General features: G+C 42.4%; 1 protein-coding gene and 1 long non-coding RNA gene across 9 annotated transcripts in view; one reads left to right on the plus strand and one right to left on the minus strand.

The window, feature by feature from the left end:
• Nucleotides 1–25117, plus strand: LOC309361564. Its single transcript, XR_014164509.1, has 3 exons — nt 1–316; nt 14506–14663; nt 24339–25117. It is a non-coding gene; the product is annotated as an uncharacterized lncRNA (long non-coding RNA).
• The window catches only part of EEIG1 (estrogen-induced osteoclastogenesis regulator 1), a 52394-nt gene that overhangs the window by 2350 nt on the left and 23798 nt on the right, over nt 1–26246 (minus strand). For 4 of the 8 annotated variants that reach the window (XM_081896562.1, XM_081896558.1, XM_081896560.1 and 1 more), the window contains exons 3-10: nt 18629–18749; nt 14920–14949; nt 7275–7391; nt 6630–6676; nt 4896–5071; nt 3254–3358; nt 2432–2621; nt 1296–1417 (exon numbers count right to left, since the gene is read on the minus strand). In XM_081896562.1, the coding sequence (XP_081752688.1) occupies nt 1296–1417; nt 2432–2621; nt 3254–3358; nt 4896–5071; nt 6630–6676; nt 7275–7391; nt 14920–14949; nt 18629–18749 (908 nt within the window). Of the gene's footprint in view, nt 1–1295; nt 1418–2431; nt 2622–3253; nt 3359–4895; nt 5072–6629; nt 6677–7274; nt 7392–7557; nt 7717–12201; nt 12302–14919; nt 14950–18628; nt 18750–26246 lie in introns of those variants that run through there. The other 4 variants (XM_081896563.1, XM_081896561.1, XM_081896565.1 and 1 more) reach the window with 3 other exon arrangements.

Genomic DNA, 26246 nt, shown 5'->3' on the forward strand with positions numbered 1-26246 from the left:
TGCCTCGCAAGACGAAATTAATCCATTCCATGAGTCGCTTCGTCTTGCGGTTTTTTCGTCCTGCGAAGCACGGCTATTACCGGCGTAGCGGCTATTAACGGCTTAGCGGCTTTAAGAAAAAGGAAACAAACTCGCAAGAACTCGCAAGACGTTTCGTCTTGCGAAGCAAGCCCATAGGGAAATTCGTCTTGCGGAACGACTCAAAAAATGGAAAACTCTTTCGTCTAGCGAGTTTTTCGTCTTACGAGGCATTCGTCTTGTGGGGCACCACTGTAATACAAGGTTTGGATGGCATGCATATCTGTGGTATGAGAAGGTAAAAGTCCACAGATAATTTTTAAATGTATTATAAGAAGCTGTCTATACAAACCTATTGGAAAGAAAAGTGCCATTGCGGCTATCCCCCATAGAGGCATGTGCACAAAAGAAAACAAATATGGGGGCAAAATGGGGAGCTTATAGAGATATATTAAGTTTTTCCTGAAGCTGGTTGTAAACTTAAAAAACAGTAAGAGATCCAACAATGGATGTGATTGGTTTCAGTATTGTCAAGTAAACGAAATATTTTAAAAAGATATGTAGAATGGTTTTACATAACAAAGGTCAGAATTTGAAATCAAAATGTTAGAGGTTAGGGTAAAACTGATCTCAAAAAAGTATAAACTGTTATTGGAATGGGAAGCAAAAGATGAATGGTTAAATCAGTCATGATACAATGGGTCAAAGATTTAGGGCATAATATTGATATGTCTTCATGGGAAAAACTGTGGAGAGTAAATCTGAAATTTACTCCTGTTATGCATTAAAGGAAAAAGTATATTAAAATGATATACAGATGGTATCTAACACCAGACAAATTGGCAAAGATGTAGAAGATGGTATCAAAACAAACGCTAGAAATGTAATGAGGGAAAACATAATGAGGGAACATTTTTTCATATGTGATCAACATGTGAAAAAGCCAAACGTTTCTGGGAAATGATACACAATGAAATGAAAAAATGTTTAAACCGGTAATTCCCCCAAAACCTGATGCTTTCCTTTTAGGGTCAGAAACCCCCCAAAAGATGATAAACTTATTTATGTATGCAACAACAGCAGTCAGAATCTTGTATGCACTACAATAATCCTACCATGAAAATTGGTCATTTCTTCGTCAGAGGGTGAACGGGCAAATTTAGCAGGGGATCAAATACTTTCCCCCCTCACTGTAGGAGGCAGAAAACAAACTCAAGACCATGAAAACAAACCTCAAGACCACGGGAACAGAGTCTAGTAAATACTAGTAAACTCACCTTCAGTGTTGCTGACATCCGTGAAGTCCTGACTCTGCATGATTTTCTCCACTATGTCATCTGCATCAATCCGGGTGTCATCCACCCAGGTGGGATGGCTTTCCACAGAATCCTTTTTTCTCCTTAGTAAATAAAATATGGAAAAAATAGAGAAAAGTGAAGGAGGCTATCCTGATAATGAAAACCTCAATTTCTGCCTGGAAGGGAAAACACGAAGTTCTGCTTTTATATCCAAGAATTTATGTCCCACATATTTAAGCATCACTTTTGCAATTTTAACCTACTGCAGGAAATTACAAAACAGCCATAGCCTAAACTGCCCATTTGGCCCGTAAGACATTTGGACAAGCCATGCCCACCTCCACTACATCTGATGTCATATATGACTTCAGATGTAGGGTAGGCAAAGCCAAACCAGAAGGGTCTTTGCAGGCATTGCAGATTGTAGGCACAGTGAAAGGTGCATTGAATAGCCACTCCCAAGCATGAGACAACCACCTGGTTGTTTTTTAGGAAGCACTATGCAAGGGACTTTGGCATGTGTCAATCACCTGGCACCAAATGATTGACAAGCCAGTTGTCCTGCCCACCTGCCAAAGCTGGCCAGTGGGGAGAGGGGCAAAAATAAAAATAAATTTATCATATCTGGCCACCAGGATTTCACTGGGCAGGTCTGGAAACCTTGTTCATTGCAGCAGGCAGCCCAGAGCTAGAAGAACCTGAATTCTGATTCAGAAAAAGAAGAAATGTGCCCAGATTACTGAGCAATGCCATTAACTCAGTGACATAACACATACTTTGAATGAGTAAGATCCCAAACATAGACTCCATCACGTGCAGTTTAACTAGTGGTGGAGAACATGTAGCCCACCTGATGTTGCTGGACCAGACCTCCCAGCGTGTTTGGCCACTTGTTGGTTGGGGCTGATGGGAGCTGAAGTTCACCACCACCTGAAGGGTCACAGATTTCCATACCATTGAATTAAAGCGTCTTGGGGATCCATGGTCTTAATCTGGCATAAAGAAGTTTCATATGTGCTCCAAGAGACACAAATGAATTTTCTCCCATTGCACCAGTGATGGGAAGCCTCCAGCACTTTAGATGACTTCCATTACACCAAACAACCGTTTCTCACCTGGATGATCTGTCCAACAGAAGGTTTGGTCTTGGTGGGCGAGGTGGTTTCTCCGGCTTGTGCTCCCGCTCACCCTCCGGGCACTCCACTGTCATGCTAAGTCCTCCTGAGGCGCTACTGCTGGTGGATGTGTTGCGGCGGTGGGTCAGGTCAGACAAGCTGGAGGATCGTGAATGCTCGGTGCTGTAGCCTGTGAATAGATGTATCAGGTACTACAAGCAACCCACTTTTCCACACCACAGCCACCAGGCACAAGGGTTTGCATGCAGTTTGCTCCACAAACAAGGAAAGCTTTAATCTGCTTATAAACAGGACAATTCTTGCTCAAAGTATATCCTTCATGTATTGTCAACACCAGTCTTCACCAACCGGGTGCCCTCTAGATTTTTGGACTGCAAGTCTCCAATGAGAATCAGAGTCCAAAATATTTGGAGGCTTCCTGGTTTGCGAAGAATGTATTGTCTGAATCAGTGGGTGTGGTGCGTTACACTGGTAGGGCAAGTGTGGCAGGAAGAATAAAGGACAGTCACACAGTGAGCTTCACGGTTAATTTGGGACTAGAACCAGGCCTTCCAGGTCATACCCCAACCCTCTTACTACTACATACTGGCTCTTGGACAGTAACACAGATCTCTTCCCCCACCAAAGAGAGATGTTTGTGCTTGGTTGTTTTTTTTTTAAAAGCATTGTACCAAAGAATTTTATGCTTTCTAGAGTTCTGCAATTGCAGCAAAGACATAATTAAGCAAAATTAAGTGCAGCAAGGAACAACTGCAATGTACTTTGCATTTCCCTGGCAAGCTATGCAACAAGCAAAGTTACCAGAGATTTTGGATTGCTGGCTGGCGTAGCTTGAATTCCGTGAGTGTCCGGAATGGAATACTTCATCAGGACTTGACAGGTTCTGGTCTGGTTCTTCTGTTACACCTGATAAGGAAAGGAGACAAGGACATGGAAATATGCTGGGAGATGTCAGCTATGTGGTTTCTCTTTCTCTAGAAAAGTTCCACAGGATTTGTTTCAACTGGCATGTAGTGAGGAAGCCATGGCATCAAATGTCAATATTATCTGTGTAAGAGGAGCAACAGCTCTGGAACTGCCAAGCAACTTCCCACAACGATAGCATGAGGCATTCCCTTGGACTGCCCCACCCCCTTCCTGAGAGATCAGCCAATTCTTGAACGGGTCTGACCCTTCAGGTTTACTGGGTGAGGTGTATCCTTTGATTCTGTACAGCAGTGGTGGGGAAATTCTAGCCCCTTGGCTCCAATTGGGCCTAGTAGTGGTCACAAACCACAGCCACCAGCCCAACACTTGACATATGTATGTGACATCAGATGTGAGGCAGGTAAAGACTTGTCTGGTATTGACTGCACTAGGAAGTTCCTCATCACTACTGAGAGCAAGTGTCTTTGGAATTGTTCCCCAATGTAGTAGTAGTAGTAATAATAATAATAATAATAATAATAATAATAACCCAAAGGATTTTGATGTCAAAGTTGGTCCATGGAGCAGGTTAAGAACAAGTCCACCCACTGTATCCCGTTTCCTTCCCCTGCTGCAAAGGATTCCATTTTTAAAAAGCTCAGCACAACCATCAGGAAGTCAGTACACTGCATTCCAAAGGTGGATTTTTTTTGCCTTTGCTCCCCTTTTGTGCTTCCTATTTTAAGACCTCTCTCATGCAACAGAGCAGGCACATCGTTGCACTATTCAATGTTAGCACATGGTGCAGACTGGCAATTGCCCAAGTGGAAAGGGAAAAGATACAGTAGTACCTCATGTTACAGACACTTCAGGTTACAGATGCTTCAGGTTACAGACTCCACTAACCCAGAAATAGTACTTTGGGTTAAGAACTTTGCTTCAGGATGAGAACAAAAATCACACGGCAGCGGGAGGCCCCATTAGCTAAAGTGGTACCTCAGGTTAAGAACAGCTTCAGGTTAAGAAAAGACCTCCAGAACAAGTCTAAAAATGGAAGGGTAGCGGTAGAGCACATGTTCTGCCTATAGGATGTCTCAGATACAATCGCAGGCATCCCCAGATGGGACTGGGAAAGACTTCCTGCCTTTCTGAAACCCTGGTGATAGATTAACAGTCAGTATAGACAACACTGACCATGTTGGACCAATGGACCAATTTGGTATAAAGTGGCTTCCTGTGTTCGCTGAAAGGTAGGGGAGCTGTTCTAGGCCCAGACAAAATAGTCCGGCACAAGGAGAGAACCAAGTGGAGAACAGTGGTCAATAAATAGTAAATAAACTTGTGCAGAAAAAGAGGAATGCTGCAAATAGAAGAAAAGATACTATTTGCAGAAAAGAGCTGAAGCACTTAAACCCAAAGAACAGCAAGCTTGATGCTAATTCAGAACATGGTGGAGATAAATAATAAATAATAATAATAATAATAATAATAATAGTTATAGTTATATAGCAAATGTGCTTCAGAAAAGATATATTACCTGTACCCGAACCAAGAATGGTGGGTCTGGGCTTGTTCTGACGGACTGAACCAATGGTGGCAGATGTGCTACTGGTGGGAGTTGTGCTGCTGCTGGTCGTCCCCTCCCCTTTACAGGTCAACTGCAGGGTAGAGTCCTGGCCTGGTATAGTAATTGATTTGGCTGTGGACGGAGGCCTACAAAAAGCAAACACACAGAGAGGGTTTAACAAGATGCACACAGCAATCTAGGAACATTAGCAGTAGTCAGGCAGGCAGGGAACGTTAGCACTGATCATTGTGCTTTGCTGCATTACAAGGAAGGAAAGAGACAAGCAGGTTGTAAATAACAACATAACAGAAAGGAGGGAGGGAGAAAGAATTGCTCATGAGAAGCTGAGGTCCTCGCTGGTATGTCCTTGAAAAAAATTCCGTAACAGCTGTGTAAGTGAAGTATGCAATATGATATGAAGTAAAACACTAGCAAGCCGAGATTGAAATATTTTAGCATGTAAACAGAGGGCTCTGATGTGGCAATGAGGGCTCCATTTTGAGTATACTGTACAGCATTAAGACATATTCCACAGCAAACAGAAACAACCTGATGGTCTTGAGACATAATTGCATTTTACTTCCCTTCTCCCCTCAACCTAATGAAGGAGGACAACAGGGAACCATGTGACAGGCACTTTAAAATGGTTATTACATAGTGTCTGTAAGCAGCAATGATTTGGCCAAGTGGTTCTCAGGAAGAGAAACTACCTGTTGTGAGGCAACAACAGAAAATATATCCTTTAGCAGTAGCTGTTGAAGCAGAAGTACCTTGTGAATAAGTGGTTATTGCCTGGCTAGCAGCCCTCTCCAAAGTCAGCAGCCCCCGCACATGCCGTGCAGGGGCTCTTAAACCAGCCAGCAACAACACACAGGCACAGCACTGACAGAAATGCCAGAACACAGAAATGTGTGTTCTCTCTGAGGCAGCCACACAAGGGTGAGATCTTTTCAGTGGCGGCTCCCTGTCTGTAGAATGCACTCCTCAAAGAGTTGTGCTGGGTGCCATCAGGATCAACCTTTAGACACTGGGTGAAGATATTCCCATTCACTCAGGCATTTGACTCTTAATTGGGGTGTAATTTGCCTGTATTGGTGTTTTAGTAAAGTAGGGTGGAATTTGTCCTTTTTATGTTACAGCAGGATAAGCACTTTTAGTCAAGAATATTCTTTTATCTTTTTGATTTGTTTTCAATTTTAGAATTATGGAGGCTTTTATACATGTAAGTCGCTCTGATACATTTTAGGCAGTAAGCGACGAATGCAAGTGATAGTGATGATTTTGTTACTGGTGAAAGAAGCACTGGACTCCTGGACTCCTCTGGGAGTATAAATCAAATGAATTAATAAACTGAATGAACCAATACTCTCGTGGCTGCCCCATGGCAGCAGCCAGCAGTTCCCACCAGCAAACACTTTACTATAGCCACTGTGGAATGTCACCCTGTAGAGAGGTGACCTCCAACAGGCAAACACTCAGAATTACATCCCAAGCCACACACCCTGCTCAGAGGTCAGAGGGAAACAGGCAAAGGCATGGCAATCCTGGGCTTTGCACATGGCTCCTCATCATCTCCTTCTAGCGTAGAAGTGTTTGGAAGCACAACAGCAGACATAATTTTCTCTCTGAACTCTGCCTGTTTTTCTCAAGTCCCTTTGCTGACAAAATAATGGTAAAACAAAACAAAACAAAACAACCACTCACGTTTTGAAGCAAGGATCTCCAGAGAGCAGGGACATGCCAATCGTTACCTGAGGAAGATTGAAATGAAAGTCTTGAAAATATATATGTAGACCACCCTGGTAATTCATAAAACAAAAACAAATAAACCGTAGTTTTAAAACCAACCAGAGTTCTGGGTTTAGAAGTTATTGGGAACTGTCATTGGGTTTTTTCCCCCTTTCCCTTTTTAAATGGAAGCAGAGGCTTTCCATCTCTTTCTGGCCATAATAAGGGAAAGGGAAGGGTGCGCTGGCAAGTCCTTGGCTTGTTGCGGTTTGTTACCATAGCAGGAAGCCATGGTTTCCCTTTACGTCTGAACCAAGTCTAAAGGAACTAAAATTGCCCCTAAAAGCGATGACAGCATAGCACTAGGCAATGTGCGTGGATATATATATTTGCTGATCATGTAGTTCTCCACATCCTATATGGGAAACTGTTTTTTCCCGTTGGGTAGGGAACCAGTAGCTTCAAGTTCCTCCTTTCAGCACCCTACTGCCAAGACACACCAGAACCGGAAGAAATAAGAGGTTGGGGGGGGGGTGGAGAAGAGAGAATGATTTTAAATATATACACATTCAGGCTGAAATTCAGAAACAGCACCTGTCCATGGAACTTCTTAGCATTTACCTTCAATATGGAATTATCCTGCCGAGTATTCTTGGTGTCATATCCCTCCAACAAGCAGCATCTGACAGTGAACCCGGAGCCTGCAAATTCTGCTAGATTCAGATCAGCAAAACCCAGCTGTAAAGGCAACAGAGTCAAGATCAGCAAAACTCCACGTGAATGCACACACATGCACACACAAACTGCACTGCACAGTAAACAAGAAAAAAGAAGAGCACCAAGTGGGACAGGACCAGAATTTGCAGTATCCAAATCCCATTTTGGAACATGCCCTGTTCCTCACCTGGAGGAAACTTTCAGAAAAGGTTTGTTCAGGAAACATTTACAGAAAGGGTGGAAGAAACAGAACTGCTGTTCTGGCAAGGACAGCGTTAACCCGCCTGGAGTCATTGCATAACCAAGGACATAGAAGACACTAGGGTCAGTGATGTGGAAAAACACACACTCCTATGTGCGCGCGCGCACACACACACACACACACACACACACCCCAACATAATAAAACATTCTTTGTATTATGCCACCCCAGAATGCACTGCAGCAAGCACGCCAAGAGATGAAAGGATATTGCTGTAGATGAAAATCAGTGTACAGTTCCTAAGGAACAAGACTGGGAGATTGCACGGAAACAAGGCTTCAGACTTATTTTAAAATTCTGAGGAATGAGTTAGAAATGCTCTTGTACAGCAAGCCATATGGTGAAGTGGAGGAACTTGCCACTAGAGTATGAGATGTCCAACTGACATCAAGCTATAACATTTTCACATACTGATCCATCTAAAGATAGCAAAGGAAACTTTTAGGGGATATGTTTCGAGGAGCTAAAAATCCATTATTGTCTCCAGTTATGAGAAGGACTGAATGCAGCTGTGAAGAGGGGGGAGGGCAGAGGATGATACCAACATTGTTATAAGCCACCTTTCTAGGTAAATGGCCTTCCAAAGCAGATTACAAATGAAACAAAAAGTACAATAGCACAAAATTTAAAAATGCAAGCCAACAACAATATATATATATATATATATATATATATATATGCTTTCGTAGATTTTCACGGGTACAGGAATGCAGGTTTTGGTGTCCTCGGGTGTCTTCCCGTGTAAAAGTTGGGGTGTCTAGGCGACGTTTCGACGAGGTCTCACTCGTCATCCTCAGGCTGGTGCTTTCGGCTTCTTGTTACTGGAACAGAGCAGGATCTCAGTGTTTGAGTTCCTATAAATACTGTTGAGGGGGTGTGGTGTATAGCCTCCAATGTTCTGGGCAGAGAGGAAGTTCCCAGGCTAGTGTGCCTTTTCTTCTTTTGTTCCTTAATTACTTGAGGGATATCTTGAGTGATTTCTTGAGTGATATCCTGAGTACCACTTAGGTGGGTCATTAGGTGTGGATTAGTTGCTAAAGTCTTTGTGTCTTGACCTCTTGAACTTTGTGAAGAGTTTTTCTGAGAAGATGGCTGTACTGCACTTAGTTGTGCTCTGGCTTGGCTTCGTGTATAGGGGCGAGCTGTGGTTTTGTGGCCTGTGTCAGCCAGATCTGTGTAGGGATTGCAGGGGGGTGCAGCATCCGGAGGTGCCACCATGGTTTGGCTACTGGATGGTGTCTGTAATTTATCTGTGGAGAGGGTCTGGGTTTGGGTCTGGTGTGGTTGGTTGGTGATGGCGTTCTGTGTGCCTCTGGATCTGGTGTCAGTTTTTGTGGGGAGGGCTAATTTCCAGATGTCTGGCAAGCGGGATGTGTCGTCACGCTTGTTCATGTTGTGAGGGTGTTTCTCTATCTCGATGGCTTCCATGAGACCCTCTCCACAGATAAATTACAGACACCATCCAGTAGCCAAACCATGGTGGCACCTCCGGATGCTGCACCCCCCTGCAATCCCTACACAGATCTGGCTGACACAGGCCACAAAACCACAGCTCGCCCCTATACACGAAGCCAAGCCAGAGCACAACTAAGTGCAGTACAGCCATCTTCTCAGAAAAACTCTTCACAAAGTTCAAGAGGTCAAGACACAAAGACTTTAGCAACTAATCCACACCTAATGACCCACCTAAGTGGTACTCAGGATATCACTCAAGAAATCACTCAAGATATCCCTCAAGTAATTAAGGAACAAAAGAAGAAAAGGCACACTAGCCTGGGAACTTCCTCTCTGCCCAGAACATTGGAGGCTATACACCACACCCCCTCAACAGTATTTATAGGAACTCAAACACTGAGATCCTGCTCTGTTCCAGTAACAAGAAGCCGAAAGCACCAGCCTGAGGATGACGAGTGAGACCTCGTCGAAACGTCGCCTAGACACCCCAACTTTTACACGGGAAGACACCCGAGGACACCAAAACCTGCATATATATATATATATATATATATGTATGTATCTCAATCACAGAAATATAACGGATGGACATCTCGTCTGGAAAGCCAGTGCAGGGGAGAAATAGGTCTCTGGGGCCTTATGCAAAGCCTAAATTGCAGGTACTGAGTGCTGGTTCAATAGGAGGGAGTTTCACAACCTCTGGGTCACCCACCTTACTGACAGGAGAGGATGGACACCCCAGGAGAGCCTCCGAATCAGGCCTTAGGGCGCTGATTGGTATAGGTACATGTGGTCTAATGAACAGCTTAGAACCAAAACCACTTAGGTATTTTACTTAAGCAGCATTTTAGCCCATTATAGGATATATTTAGCGTCAAACACAATTTGTTTAGGGTTTCCATCGCCTGATAAAGAAGAATTCTGAAGGCAGGCTTTCTCCTCCCTTTCCCTTTCCCCCCATCATATGGGACAAATCACAGTAATTGCTTGCAAATTTTAGTATTGGCACCACAGTACAATCATACTGGAGATGTCGCCACTTTTAACAGGGTGTAAGGGGTAGGACAACTTTGTTTTGGACCCAACCATACAACACGTGGCTAAGGTGTAATGGTGGAAGCTCCCAGCTTTCTTGTATCTGACACCATTTCAGTAACTAGTTCTATGGCAGCCATGTCCAATGTGTTGATCGCGGGAGTGATTCTGGTCAATCTGTCAATCTCTCTCTCTGGACCCAAACCAGCTCTTTCTGTCTCTGAGGGCTTCTCTCTCTCTCTCTCTCTCTCTCTCTCTCTCTCTCTCTGAAGGAGAAGCGAGCGAGTGCAAGGCGGGAGGAGGTCTACGCAGATGGAGAGGCTGAGCAAGAGAGAGAGCCAGAGAGAAGCCCTGCACGCTGGCTCCTCAAGAGAAAGGGCTGGTTTGGGTCCAGAGAGAGAGCGCGTGCGTGCGAGAGGCCACAGTGAGGCTTACTCCCAAGTAAACATGTGAGAGGGAGGGGGGAACCCTTCCTGGCTGCTGCCATCCCGCCCACATTGAGAGATTTACTTCCGAGAAGACGTACCAAGAGGATTGGGCAGAACAAAACTGAAGGGCAGGGGGAGAGAAATTCTGGAATGCACTGATGGGGAAACAAAAATCCTACAGGGTGTGCAGCGTGTCCCCCCTCCTCCCCGCTCTAAAACAGCCGGCCTTTATCTACAGCAACATCCCTTCTGCGCTAGTAGTTTGCAGCAGCAGAGGGGATGTGGGGATGTGTGTGTGTGTGTGTGTGTGTGTAGAGAGAGGGAGGGAGGGAGGGAGAGAAGCCCTGCGCACTGGCTCCTCAGAGAAAGGGCTGGTTTAGGTTTACTCAAAAGGAATGGATGGGTTGGATCCAAGGGAAAGGGCTTCTGCAGGTTTCACCCAGTTCTTAGGGTGGTGCATGAAGGCTGTCAACTCTTCAGTTGAGTTTACCCAATTTCTGTTTCAAACTATTGGGGAAACCGCTGTGGCAGAAATGCGCCTGACTCATTTGAAAACCAGCAAGAGCCCTGGGGTACTTTGAAGACTTAACACATTTATTATGACATGAGCTTTTGTGAACAACAATCCGTGCATCATGTTCTGATTTTAATGATGATGATGATGATGATGATAATAATAATAACCTGTCCTCAATGTTATTTTCTTATGTTATTACAAGTATACAAAGCATGTATTTTAAAAAATATATTGATTTATGATGAAATTTTCAGATTTTATGGAAGTGATTATCATTTGTTACTACTTTTATCATAAGCTCAGCCAAATATAATATGTTTAAGTTGAAGAATGACAAGGGGAGAGTGTGATAGATCACTGCCAGTTTTTGATCCTGGATAGTAGATCAAAGCCTCCTTGAAGTTGGACATGCCTGTTCTATGGTCACTCAGATACTCCACCATACCAGCTAGTAAACAAGCAAGTATTGACATCGAACATTTCAAGGATGTTCAAAGCTCTTAGCATATGTTATGTTAGGATGTATGTTGCCTTGGTTGCTTTTCCTTAAAATAGATGTAAGTATCAGTTAAGGAGCTCAGTATTTGCTGAGGTGTGGCACAGAAGTAGGAAGAAGGAGGTGGCTTGTTTACTCTCATCTAGTGAGTTTGCAACTGAGGTGAGATCTGAACTGAGGACTTCCTCAACTCACTGTTCACTCTCTTAGGCAACAGACTTAAACTGCTAAACCAATCATCCTGTCACCCCTCTCATATTCTGGGAGGGGAGCTAGGGTTAATTATTGGTACCTTCACTGAAATAAAATTCTCAGGATTTTCTGTGGAGAAATCGTAACAGTGAAATTGATATTTGTAAGTTTGTAGACAAGAGGTGCTCTTAGCTGTTACACAATACTGGCTACCTCTTGCTTGGTCTTTCATATTTCCAAGCTTTCATCTTGGGAAATGTGGGATAGGACAAATAACTCTATGTTATCTTTTGAGAGGGAAACATTTCCATGACCAAATGATGGTAAAAGAAATGGGAGCAGGCATGCACTGAATTAGCCTTTAACAATTCTGTGAGTTTGTTTTCACAGACAATGATACATCTTCTGAGTTTCTTTCATTTAAAATTGTTTAAAAACATTTCCACCTGGTGTGTCCTCAACATGCCTTGGTGGGGAACCTTTTTAGCTCCTGGCCCACATCCTTATCAGGCTCAGCCTTGTGGGCCAAATTTGAGTGTGGGCCAAATGTGAGTGTGGCCACTGACCTGGCACTCACATGGCGTCATTATGATGTCATTTGATTGTCAAGTGAGCAGGGCTGCCCACCTGTCAAAATCCCTCACACAGTTTTGCAATTCTTTCTACACTTCCCTTTTAAATCCAATGTTGGAGCTTTAAAAGAGGAATACAGGGAGACTCGCAAAGGCCAGAGCTTGGAGTCTGTCTTAAAGCTGCAAAGCAGCCTTTGAAGTAGTCTTGAGAGCAGGAGGGAGCTTGCTTCAAAGTGAGCTTTTGTGTGGCACTCTAAGATTGAATCTGCTGCCTATGCTCCTTTCTTTCTCCTTTCTGGGGAGAAAGAAAGGTGATTTTGCTAGCAAAAGCAATGGAGGTAACTTCCTCCGCCTTTGCTTGCAAAATGCTGCCTTTTAAGATTGTAGCAAGATGGGGACTTAGAAGGAAAGAAGGAGGAAACTTGCAAAGGCTTCTGTGAGTCTCCCCACTTCCCTTTTCAATCTTCATTCTCACATTGATGTTTAATTTCCATTCATGATCAGAAAAAAACAACCATGTTAGGAATAGACTCATGCACCCAATGCAACGTTGGGAGTCGTAAGAGTTGGAGTTCAACATCATCAGGAGGCCCACAAGTTATCCATCCCTAGACTAAAAGCAAAATGGGTAGATAATAGCAGTTCAAATTGTGATCTGATCTTAAGCTTCTATTAAAGGCTCATGAAAACACAACAGACTCAGCCAGGCACCTATGAGACCTTCATTGCCCTAGTTATGAGTTATGGCACTAGCAACAGGGTACTTCAGAAAGCAGCTACAGAACATCTGAATTCTCAGTGGTCAACCAGGTGTCCTGCTTTTACGTGATCTACACATCATAGACCCGTGCACCCCCTCAAAGGCAAAGACATCTCCAAAACGTGACAAGCTAGTTTTGCGGAACTTGCCCCAATACATTCTTCCACTTGTGCATTTCATTTTCTGTTTTAACATGACCACACACCCACTGCTTACTCCTGCTATAAAACATCACCTGGCTTTGTCATTATGGGTGGCATTTCCCAGATGGCAAATCTCACCACACCCTTCTCACATTAGTCAACAGCTTGGAACCCTGAAGGAACAAGAGGATTCCTTCAGAAGTTTGATTCAGGGAAATGGTGACCTATTTTTTCAGCATACCCCGCTTCTCCCTTTTAAAGTCACTTATCCGCTCTTAATTCATGCTAGTGAGTGCTTCCCAGACTGAAATACAAAGAGGGAGGACCCCTCCGTCATGGAAAAGTCTTCAATTCTCCACTATGCATGAATGCAGCCTTTGGCAACCTGGTGCCCTCCTATTAGGGCTAGTGGCAATTGTAGTCCAAAATATCTGGAGGGCAGCAGGTTAGTGAAGGCTGTATTAACACATAGCAGAGAAATGTGGGGCTCTTGCTGGCTGCAAAGAAGACCCAAGAAAAGATGCTGTGGGTTCCTAACCCAGTAGCCACCAGCGCTATGCTGAGGTCTAAACTTTTCCCAGGAAATGGATTCCTGAGAGCAAATAGATAACTGAAGACAGCCAAAAGCTGCTAGAGGAAGGGCAATGCTTTTAACAAAAGGATGTTCAGATATAACCTTTCAGTACAGCTTCCTTAATTTTCATTCCATTGCCAACTCTGCCATCCGGTTCAGAACCTAGTGTTTTCTCTACATCAGCACATCCATCAGATCTCTCCCAAAGAAATAATTTAACTGAGTACAGAGATCTTGGGAGCCTGGCTTTTGAACAGTACATGAACCCAGCTTAAAAGCCAGACACTAAAAAGGGGCATACCTAGTGAATCAAAGATGAGGAACCTCAGGCCCAGGTGCCAAATGTGACCCTCCAGGCCTCTCTATCTGGCTCTTGAGATCTTCCCCAGCCACACATCCTCACCCCAGGCCTCACCCCTCACTAGTGTTGCTTCACACACTCCTTGGATGTTTTTGTTTGCATAGAATGTGGTCGCTAAATAACACTTTCTGGTAGAGATGGGTCATGGCCCCAACCACCAAAACACTAGTCAGCCTCTGAAATGACACCCAAGATGCATGGGTGGGTCATTCACACCAGCTTCCTAATCCCAACGGAGCCAGTCTTGCATTATTTTAAGTATTTTAAACGGCAGAAATTACAGAGTCCTAGAACTGCAGGGCAACCCATTGACAGAAAGTGTCCTTTTTTTCCTCTATAGGCAGTAAGAATGTGGTGTCATTATCTTAAAAGAAAGACAACAACAGGTAAAGGAGAGCTGATATCCACCAGGAACCAACAGGTGCAACAGCTGAAAACAGAGGGGGACACAAGCCAACTCCGTCAGAAAGTGTAATTTAGGGGGCTACCCATTCCCAGGTACAAAGTACACCCACATCTCTGAGTTTCCCAGAACTATTTTGCCAGACTCTATAAGACAGCATCACTGGCAATCCTCTCCCTGGTTCAGTTCCCCACCTGCACTAAGGGGATAATACTAAACTACCTTACAGGGCTGTTGTAAAGATTGCCAAGAATGCATTCAAAGTGTTTTGTATGCTCAAAAGCTCATTATTCTATAATTACAAAGAGATGATGTAAAGTTTGGTTTTTCACTGCTCATAATCCATCTTACCTTGGAATATGTTTTCCCTCCCTTCAGTTCCTGTAATAAGAAAACAAAAAGAGAACAGAAGAGTTTCATTACAGTAATTATAGCAAAGGCATCCCTCTCCTTGCCTGAGTGTAGTGACTGAAAGGAATATGCAGTACTTCAGGTCGGAGTTAAAAATTACAAGTTAATGGCATTTGCAGATGACCTAGTTTTAACTTTGCAACAGCCAGATACTAGTACCAAAAGAGTATTAGAACTAATTGAGACATTTGGTCAAGTAGCAGGATTCAAACTGAATAAACAGAAAACGAAAGTGCTGGAAAAAACCTTAACAATGGAAGAAAGAGAGAGATTTCAGAGTGAAACAGGGTTGGAAATAACAAAAAAAGTGAAATATCTGGGGGTGAACTTAACATCTAAGAATGTGAATCTATTTAAAGACAATTATGAAAAATGTTGGACAGAAGTAAAGAAAGATTTAGAAATATGGTCAAGATTGAGACTTTCCTTGTTAGGTTGAATTGCTGTTATTAAGATGAATGTATTGCCTAGAATGTTATTTTTGTTTCAGACGTTACAGATCTTAGACAAGATGGACTGCTTCAAGAAGTGGCAGAAAGACATATCCAAATTTGTCTGGCAGGGCAAAAAGCCCAGAATAAAATTTAAGATTCTAACTGATGCAAAAGATAGAGGGGGCTTTGCCCTGCCGGACTTAAGACTCTATTATGAATCAGCAGCTTTTTGCTGGTTGAAACATTGGCTGCTTCTTGAAGATACAGACATTTTGGATTTAGAAGGGTATGATAATAACTTCGGTTGGCATGCATATTTATGGTATGACAAGGCAAAGGTGTATAAAAGTTTTAAAAACCATATTGTTAGGAAAGCACTATACAACGTTTGGATTCGATATAAAGACTTGTTGGAAAGTAAAACCCCCAGGTGGTTGTCACCAATGGAAGCTAAGGCGGTGAAAAAACTTAATATGGATTCTAAATGGCCAAAATACTGTGAAATCCTAGAACAAGATGGTGAGAAGTTTAAACTTCAGAGTTATGAGAGACTAAAGTTCAAAGTTCGAGATTGGCTACATTACCGTCAGATAAATGAGACATTTAAGCAGGACAGGAAAATAGGATTTCAGAAGGAGAGGTCAAAGTTAGAAACAGAATTGTTAGAACCCAATACTAAGAACTTGTCTAGAATGTACAATTTGCTGTTGAAATGGAACACACAGGATGAAACAGTGAAATCAGCTATGATTAAATGGGCACAGGATATCAGTCATGACATTATGTTTGCTGACTGGGAGCAGTTATGGACCACCGGGGTTAAATTCACGGCATGTAATGCCTTAAAAGAGAACATAATGAAAATGATTTACAGGTGGTACATGATCCCAGTCAAACTAGCAAAAATATACCATTTGCCCAATAACAAATGTTGGAAATGTAATGAGACTGAAGGTACCTTTTACCACCTTTGGTGGACCTGCCCAAAGATTAAAGCCTTCTGGGAAATGATCTATAATGAAATTAAGAAGGTCCTTAAATGGACTTTTCCTAAGAAACCTGAGGCTTTTCTCCTGGGCATGGCTGGCCAATTGGTATTGTGATGGGATAATGAGCTGCTTGTGCGTAAAAGCTTGATCCCTCTGGTGTTTGGCTGGTCATCCAAACCGAGGCACTAACGGAGCCTCCCAAGGCGTGACTCCGTTAGTCGCTGGTAGTATCTGACAGTGGGCGTCTACGAAATTTACTCCAACATAAAAGTTGTTTCACGGACATGCGCCTTCGTGACTCTCTACGTGACAGCTTCCGGCGAAGGGTGGGAGTTGCCAACGGGGGTCTTGTTACCTCTGCACTATTCTCACTGGAAGTATCCCAGAGCCCTCCCTCCTCCGACTCCCCTTCTGCCGGAGCTTCTGCTCTCCCCCTGCTGGTTCCCTCCTCCGCTGCAGAATCTCTCCGAGTCTGCTGGAGCCCCGGCACCAACTCTCTTTCCGATGGCAGTTCCCTGACAGGTATCAAAGAAGGACAGAACTTTTTTTATGTATGCTACCACAGCAGCAAGAATTCTTCTGGCAAAGTATTGGAAGATGCAAGAACTACCTACTCTGGAAGAATGGCAGACGAAGGTGACAGACTTCATGGGACTAGCAGAGATGACCGGCAGAATCCGAGATCAGGGGAAAGAGACAGTGGAAGAGGACTGGAAGAAGTTTAAATTATATCTTAAAAACTGTTGTAAAATTGAGGAGTGTTGAGATGTCAAGGGGTAAGAAGTAGAGAAATACAGCTGTAAATATTAAGCTTAAAGAAATTTAATGAAAGGGAACCAATAGATAAACTGATTAAAGGGTTGCTAAAGAACTTTGGAATAAGGATGCAGCGAAAGGGAGGTACGGGGAAGTCGGTATATGTTTAATGTGGTGTATGTTTTTGTTTTGTAATGTGTTTGTCTTTTATTATGTGTTGGAAAAATCAATAAAAAAATTGTTTATTAAAAAAAAAAGGAATATGCAGTACTAACCATTCATCCACTGCTTGAAACAATTGCTGCTTTCCTAGCTATTTAAATTGGGTGCATTAGCTTCTCTGTTAAAAATGAGGCACATTTAGGGCTAGTCAAGCAGCAGCCACTTAGGACTGACATGCATTACGTGTGTTTGTGGGGTGGGGGTGTTAATCAGACACCTCTAAGTTACCTGGTTTTATTATACTGTATTTACTTTTAAAATGTATAAACCTTTTATCTAAAAGACATTCTAAAACCAACCAACGACACACAAAAAAATGTAAAAGGAATAAAACCTTTAGACTAACTAAATCTGCTAAATATATTGGAAAGTTGTTTGCCTGCTTGCTATGCATTTGGACACCCCTTAATAATTCTGTATTATGGTTTCTGAGATAAAGGAGCAAGTTTTCATTTATGGTTGAAAGCAACTGGACGCCATTTTGAATCAAGATGGCAGACAACCTTTCAAAACTGCACTGTTTTTGTTTCTTAGAATTCTTGAGCAATGCCAGGTACAAGGCTGCTACTATACCATTATCTAAAATTCATGGGAAAATAAAAAGGTTTTAAACTGGGATCAAAAAACAAAATACAGTCTCAGCACCAGACCTACCTACACTAGGAGGGCATTCCAGAGTCAGAGAACCACCACAGGAGCAGCTCTTTCTTTTCCACATACTTGATGTACTTCTAAAAACTGCACATAGAGAAAGACTCTCTATGATGACCTTACTGCATAGGAGGTGCTCCTGTAGATATTTGAGCCCCAAGACATTTAAGACTTTTAAAAGCAAGCACCAGGACCTTGAATTGGGCATGGTAATGAATAGGGAGCCAATGTAGTTCCAACGCATTCTCTACATCTTCTCTTCAGGAATAGGAACCCAAGAAATAATGCATTTTATCCAAAAATTCTGCCACAAATAGCAGTTTGTGGCTTTCTGTACAAGGAGTGGGGTTGGTAAGCAAGTTACAATTGTGGGGGAAACTCAGGGGAATTTGGATTTTTATACATATAGGTTCATACAGTTCAGGGAAAAGCTGGGGGTGGTGATAGAGGGAAATCGTATTCTTAGCTAAACAGAGAGAACAACAACTACAAAAACTATTTAAAAAAGGAATTATTGCTGGAGACTGTATTCCCCACTTAAAGCCATAGTTCTAGGTCATAAACCAAACAGGGGTAGAGTCAATGCGGGATACTCACCTTGCGGACAGACACACGGCAGATGCAGGGGTCCAGGAGGCCAGTGGCAGGATTGGCACTCATTTTACAGACAAAGGTAAATTTCTTCTTCCAGTGAACACAGTTCTCCTGAACTTCTTCTCTATAAAGAAAACAAAAAGAGGCAATGTTGAATTCAAACCACTTTTAACAGATTCCAGAACTAAGCTATCTTGGCTGTAGACTTCAAACCCAGAAAAAGAGAGAAAACATTACCTCTTATCCATTGTGTCCCTTGAGCTCTATCTACATTTACTTTGGGAGCACATTTGTCTGCACGACACACACACAGAGAGAGAGAGAGAGAGAGAGAGAGAGAGAGAGAGAGAGAGAGAAAGAACAAGCCTAAAAGCTTAAGCACATGTGGGGGTCAGGTGGGATGAACATGTCATGAATGAACAGGTTCTTTGCAGGAAGATAACTGGACACAGGAAGGCTAATCTTCTCCTGCAGGATCCCTTCAACTGTAGTCAATGAGCCTAAATTTGCCCTCTACCTTCAGCTCTTGATCCCTGCTTGTATGGGGGGGTGTTTAAGTACACACACACATTCACTCACTCCACTTTTCTATCACAGGCATAGGAGCCAATTCCTAGGAGATGAGGGCTCTTCATCGCCTCAATAAAACATTTGAGGGGGCCGGGGGCCCCCAAAGCCGATGTGCATTGCCATTCAAGTAGTGTCCGTGCACTGCATCATGTAATCAGTTAGGTAGGGCAAGACTTACTCCCCCCACCCGGCCAATATTTTATTAAAGTTGGCAGCCCTGATCGCAGGTAGTGATATCAGTAAGTTACATGAACAAATCTGTTTAGCTATAAGATTCACTGTCTAACACATACCTCCACTGTCCACATATCACCCTGCTTTAGATAGTGAAAAGCAGGTGTAGTGGTTATCCTACACACCCTGATTTTGTATTCCTTAACAGTCAGCATAACATTGAACCCCATACCACACCCTGGGAAAGCTATTTTTACCCAACTAGTTACTCTGGTACCAATCACCCTCTTTTAGCTATCATCACAGGTCATTGTGAAGATAAAGGAGGGTGGGGGGAATCTGTCATGTACATTGCTCAGAGGTCCTCAAAGGAAGGACGGATTAAAATGTAACTAGTAATAAAACAATCAACATTAAATAACTCAATCATTTGCCCCAAGATACTACACAAGTGCAGAATATAAAAGGGTAGGATACTTTGTGAAGCAGCTTAGAGTAAATGAGCAGCAAATTAAATTAAATTAAAACAAAGTAAATTTGTTTTAAAAAATTTTTTTGGGGGGGAGAAGAAATAGACTAGGAGAAATCAGGAAGTGGTTTGCATTGTAACTGCTGTAACCTGCCCTGGGACATTACAGTGAAGGGCAGGTCAATAATAATAATAATAATAATAATAATAATAATAATAATAATAATAAAATAAAAACAATAATTACAACAATACAAAGAGGAATCAAACTCAAAATCTAAACCTCAAAGACAAGTTGGGAATGGGGGGGGAGAAAGAAACAAATTTGATTTAAGAAAAATTAGAAGTATCCAGGCCACACAGCAGGGAAGAGATGGAGGAAAAAGGGTAGGGTCACACACCCTCAGTTTTGGCCCTGCTTACAATCCCTGCCCCCTAAAATGGTGAATGTAGTGCTTTCACAGAAAACAAGTTTGCCCACCCCAGACATACTGTTTTCCTCAGTGGCATAATAAATGTTTAATGTTTGTACCTTGGGTTACATACGCTAACCCAGAAATAGTACCTCAGGTTAAAAACTTTGCTTCAGGATGAGAACAGAAATCGTGCTCCGGTGGCGCAACGGCAGCAGGAGGCCCCATTAGCTAAAGTGGTGCTTCAGGTTAAGAACAGTTTCAGGTTAAGAATGGACCTCCAGAACGAATTAAGTACTTAACCCGAGGTACCACTGCAATCCCAAATCTCAAATGAACACATGGAGAACAGTACCCTACCTTCAGCTGAATTTACTCTGCCTTTTGACCCAGTTTGGAGACTCTCATTTTTACTGGCCTGTTGCCTCCATCAACCCAAACCAGAAATGCATGTTTTACAGGGGGGAAATGTGGGAAATGGCCCTGGTGACAGGACACTTGACAAAATAAATGGCTCAGGCAGAAACAGGTAAGAAGAACAACCTGGCTGGTGCAGGCCCTGGCTTTATGGCAAACCAACAGAAACATTAAGGCTGACAATAGACTGGGAGGAGGGGGCTGTGTTGCCGTGAAAAGGTTCAGGTTTTCATTTCTTCTCCGGGGTAAACCATCAAGGGTAGTGGGAAAATAGGTAGAATTGGCTAGCTCCCTTTTCAGTGATAATAAACACAACTGTGAATGTGTACAAGTCAGACAGTGTGAGTTTCCCTCTGAATGAGAGGGTGTACTTTTATGAATCAGGAAGGCTTGTCTGATCAATTTGTGGGCCTGCCCACAGCTCTGAAGACAATTAATAGTTCAAAGTGTAATTTGGAGGGGATAAGAAGAAGAAAAAAATAACAGCACTGAGATTAGTGGAATACTCCTCTAGCTACCAGATAGAAATTTTCAAGCACAGAAGAAAAAGGAGTGGAGTGGGGGAGATAGTACCAAGAAGACATTAGATAAGATTGTGCTTCAATAATTAAATGCAGCTCTCTCTCCCCACCAATAATTAAATGTGGCTGTCTCTCCCTCATCCCTTTTTACCCTTAGGCACAGTGCAAGTGAACAGAAACAGAATCAGTTGTTTGCTTTCCAACATTTGATTATGGCTAAAGGGACTCTTTTCAATGTTTAGGTTTGTGAATACACCCTGAAAAGTAACAAGCTCTCAAAATGACATACTAGCCCACGCATATTTATTATTGCCATTGTCATCATTATCCATTTATTACAGTCAGCAGATCATCCCAAAGCCAACACAGTACATTAGGACTTTTTTAAAAAAGTTACAAAATGGCGGTAAAGTTACAGAATGGCAGCCATTCAGTGAGGCCTTCCTTGTGATTTTTTGGCCTTACTGATTCGGACCATAGACTCAGGTCTGAACTCCCACTTAGCCACAAAGCTCCCTGGGTGACTATGGACCGGCCACAGTCTGTCAGACTAATCTACCTCATATGGTTGTTGAGAGGTTAAATTAAGGAGGGGGAGGGAGAAGAGAGTACTTTATGCCACCTTGAGCTCTTTGGGATAGAAATATAATAAAGTCAACTAAATTATGGGATAACCTGAACATTGCTGTAATGTGTGTCAAAAGTCTGCGTCACTCTAATACATTCTCTATATATTATTGGTGGTGGGAGGTGTGCTGCAGTAGAATTCTAGAAATAAACTTTAATAAAGCTTGGGTTATGGGGGGTATATTTTCTGCCTGCTTTAAAGTGAAGGAAATTACAGGGAGCTTTAAAGTGAAGGAAATTACAGGGAGCATAATTTAACAGCTGACCTGGATGAGACCAAGAAAAATGTGTGTATAATCACAAAGGGTACAATTAGAGAGGGAGCATGCACACAGAATGAAGCCAACAAGGTGCCAGAAGCAAAGCACAAAGACAAGAGGAAAGTAACAACATTTCCCAACCAAGATTACAGGGCAACCCCAGCTTCACCCTACATCAGATGCCAGAAATAGATGCATCCCATTTGAAAACAATGCCCTGTGAGTGAGAGCTGGGTGGGAATAGATTAGACCAATGACTGGCCATTAGTGCCAGATCATCATTGGGCTTGCAAGTGTCTATCTAATATCATTAATACCTCCAGAAGCAAACATCATCATCATCATCATCATCATCATCATCATTATTATTATTATTATTATTTATTTATTTATTTTTCTGCCAGGCCAAAATATTTAATTTCATTCATATTCTTATCCTTCAGAAAAGAAGTAAAATATCCAAAAACCTACCACTGCACCCTGGAAATTTCTATGAGGGGCACAGAGGAAGGCCAAAGTATTATTTCTCTTCTAGCACCATTCAACTTGCCTGAAGGCAACTTTCTGGCTCAGGCTACCAGGCTGGTGCTTAAACACAAGGCTATTATCATGGTTCCATTTTACTTATTGACACTAAATATTCATATATTCTTAGAAAGAAAATGCCATTTTTGCTTTTTTAAAGTTCCTGCAGTTACATACAGATCCAGTTTCCAGGACAGCTAATTTTGTGCAAGTACTTCCTTAAGAATTATGCTGAAAAACAGAAGTGGAAAAGCCCAAGTATTTTAATGACGCACAAAGGTCAGATTTAGGCATCCCCATTTACAGATCCTTAAGTAATGGGGCAGAACAAACTTTTTCCAAGTTCCTCAAATTTATCCAGGATGTATGGTATAACGAAGAAAAAAACTGACAGGAGATTGTACAAAATGCAGTTCACACATGCATATTCCCCAAGGCCTATTAGAGATTATGCATGGCCAGAGAATATACACAATTCAGATGAAATATGCACATTCCCCAATGTCTGTTGGACATTATGCATACTGACCGAGAAAAGTGCACAATTCCCTCTTAGTGGATAGATTACATGCACACTCTACATGAGACCAGGTGAATGTGCACATGGCCAATCATTATGCGCATTAACAACTCACATTCTGCTGAATATACATATGTGACACACATATATTTCACATTTCATCCTCAGCGCTAGGTACAAAAAGGGATCTCAGGTTGCAGTGAAAGACTATGGGGGAAAGAGAAAAACGTATAGCAGCAGCCATGGCAGCTTTCCCACAGCATAAAAGCTAGCATTTATTCAGATCAATAGCTTTGTTTACTTCTCATTTTCAGGGGTCATTGTGCCTTTGCAATATCTGCTTGATTAAAAGTTTTATCACTAAGATATAAATCTGGGTCAAACCCTCAAAAGCAGCACTAATCCTCTTGTGCTATTGCAACAGATGGCTCTGTGTGGCATGTTGGCTCACCACTTTGTTTGAGGATGCTCCAGTTAAGCACCAAGGCCATGTCACGCTACCTGTTCTTAATCAGTAGGACAAGCCAACCTATCTGATAAAAAGTCATTCCCCCAGCCAATCCTAAAAATCCAGTACTGGAGGCTGTATGCCTCTGAGTAGCAGTTGCTGGGAATCTAAGGTGTGGAGAGTGCTGCTGTGCTTAAGTCCGGCTTGTGGGCTTCCCATGGACTTCTGGTTGGCTACTGTGAGAACAGGATGCTGGACTAGATAGGCCTTTGTTCTGATCCAGCAAATCTCTTATGTCCCATTGTAAAAAAAGTTAAGAAAAAATAGTAGCAGCAGCTGTTTTTCAAGTTTGTACTAACTTCCTTACTATGCAACTTGGTTAACTAGAAGAGTTTAGCCAGTTTCTTAATAGGGTTGCCAAATGTCCTCTTTTTCCAGGACACATCTACCTTTTCAAGGGAATGTAAAATGAGAGTAGTCATAGTGATCTATAGTTAAAAGTAGAAGTCGGCAAATGTGTCCTCTTTTTTGCTCTTCAAAATATGGCAACCCTACTTAATGTAATCCAACAATGGGCACCTTTGCTGGACACTTTCATCCTAGTGAAAGGCTTTCCTAATATTAGCACCATCAGCTAAAACATGTTTGTCTATGAAGTAAAAAGCATATTGCTGGACCTCATGATGGCATGACTCTCCTACTTAAGCCATCAGGCTGGGGTTAGGATATCTATAGAACCATCTACTCTTTTGTCCTCTCACCATTCTAGGTGCAGCAAGTGGGCATGTCAGAGACAGGACCTTTTTGATGGTAACACCAACAATGTGGAATGCCATCCCAGGCTCTGCCACTGTTTGCAGTTCTGTTTCTCCAAAGCGACTTTCTCCAGAAAAATCAACCAAATCTCCCCTCCTGCTCCTTGTTCCTCGTGAGAAGCAATCCATTTGTTTGAAACCACACCATATTTCTACCTGCTAATCAGTCAGATCTCCCTTCCTACTCCCTGCACACATGAGAGAAGCAATACATTTAACTGTGTGAAAGAGCTTCTTCACAGTTTGTTTGCAATATGTGTAATATTTGATGTGCTCCTCAGCACATTAAAAAGAGCAGATGGAAAGGCAACACTTCAGTCAGTCAATCAGGGCAGTCTTGCCCATGCCACTGCCCATGTATGAGCCAGCGGCAGCATTCAAAATTTGTCAGGCACCAGGGACATTTTGCACCTGGCTATTGGCCACTTGTGACCAAGTGAAGATGCCTGGGCGCCAGGATGGCACCTGATGTCTCCACCATCTGGAGCTGCATGCCTGGGGATCCTAGGATCTTGCCTGTTTTCTAACAACACACCCTGCAGAATTTTGTGATATTTTATCTGCACAATCAGAATTAATTTCATGTATCCAAAAGTCATATTGAAATATATGGCTTTCAAGCTGTCTGGCCCCCAAATGGCAACTAGACATTCCGTTTTGATGACTATAACCTTAGTTTAAGGAGGCATTTGGTGCCTAGCTTATATACTGTATCTGGGTTTCAAAGACTGGCCAGTGAACCATCCTGTGATCTTTGAATGAAGGGCAGTAGACCAACTTATTAAAAATCCCAGAACACAATAGGAAGGGCTCTGAATCAACAGCATTTTGTCTTGGACTGCAAGACGTACCTTTGACACAGCCAGTCAATGCTAGAAAGTCATTTGTTCGTGACTTCACTCACGTCATCCAAGACAAACAGCCAAACTTAACAGATGAACATTCAGCTGTTTTCATTCTCTACATGCTGTTTCTTTCCCAGAACACTGAAGTAATTATCCAAGCAAAAAAGAAGGGGGGAGCCTTTTCTAAAATGGAAAGAGTATGGCTCAGACACTAATGATGTAAAACTTTGTTATCAATACAAATCTTAAATTCAGTTGTTAATGCAAACAACTCAGATGTTCCACAGTGAGCATTTACTGAAGGTCACGCAAATGAGTTACCACATCCTCCTACCCATGAAGTTACACTCATGCTTTTATAACCCACACAACTACAAGCTATCTCCATCTTATTCTTCTATAGTCCTATGCTTACCTATCTTATTCAGATATCATGACAAGGCTATATGGAATGCTAAACATCTGCTATTTATTTTGGAAAGTTGTTGCTTGTTCACTATGCAAATTTTGTATGATGATTCCAAAGATTCAATAAGGTTTCTGCCTACATATGAATACTACTGGACACCATTTAGAATCAAAGTGGTGGACTGAACCTTTCAAAACGGCACTAATTTTAACCACCGATTGGATGAGGCCAATGCAGCTTGTTTTTCCAACATAGCAGTATATCACCAGACTGTGATGTTTGGGCTGGTGATATACCTCAATGCTGAAAAACTGATATTGCCCACCCTAATCATGAGAGGTTGCTGACCAACTAGACTGTGAAGCCTGGAGAGTGGGATGTTCGTTGTGGGGAAAGGTGGACATGTTTCCCAAGGAATGTCAACTTAAGTCTTAATCTAATTACCAGTGCAATAGGCCTGATGGAGGAGGTCCTACTGTCATTTTCCTATATTTAATTAACAAGTGATTAAAGGGCATAGAAGTGAACACTTACATTAGGTCTGGCAACAGTTCTGGGGGTTTACTAGGCTTAAGCAGCCATCTTTCCACATGAATAACTTCAATCTC

Source organism: Podarcis melisellensis, assembly GCF_964234715.1.
Source record: "Podarcis melisellensis genome assembly, chromosome: Z".
Classification (NCBI taxonomy): Eukaryota; Metazoa; Chordata; class Lepidosauria; order Squamata; family Lacertidae; genus Podarcis; species Podarcis melisellensis.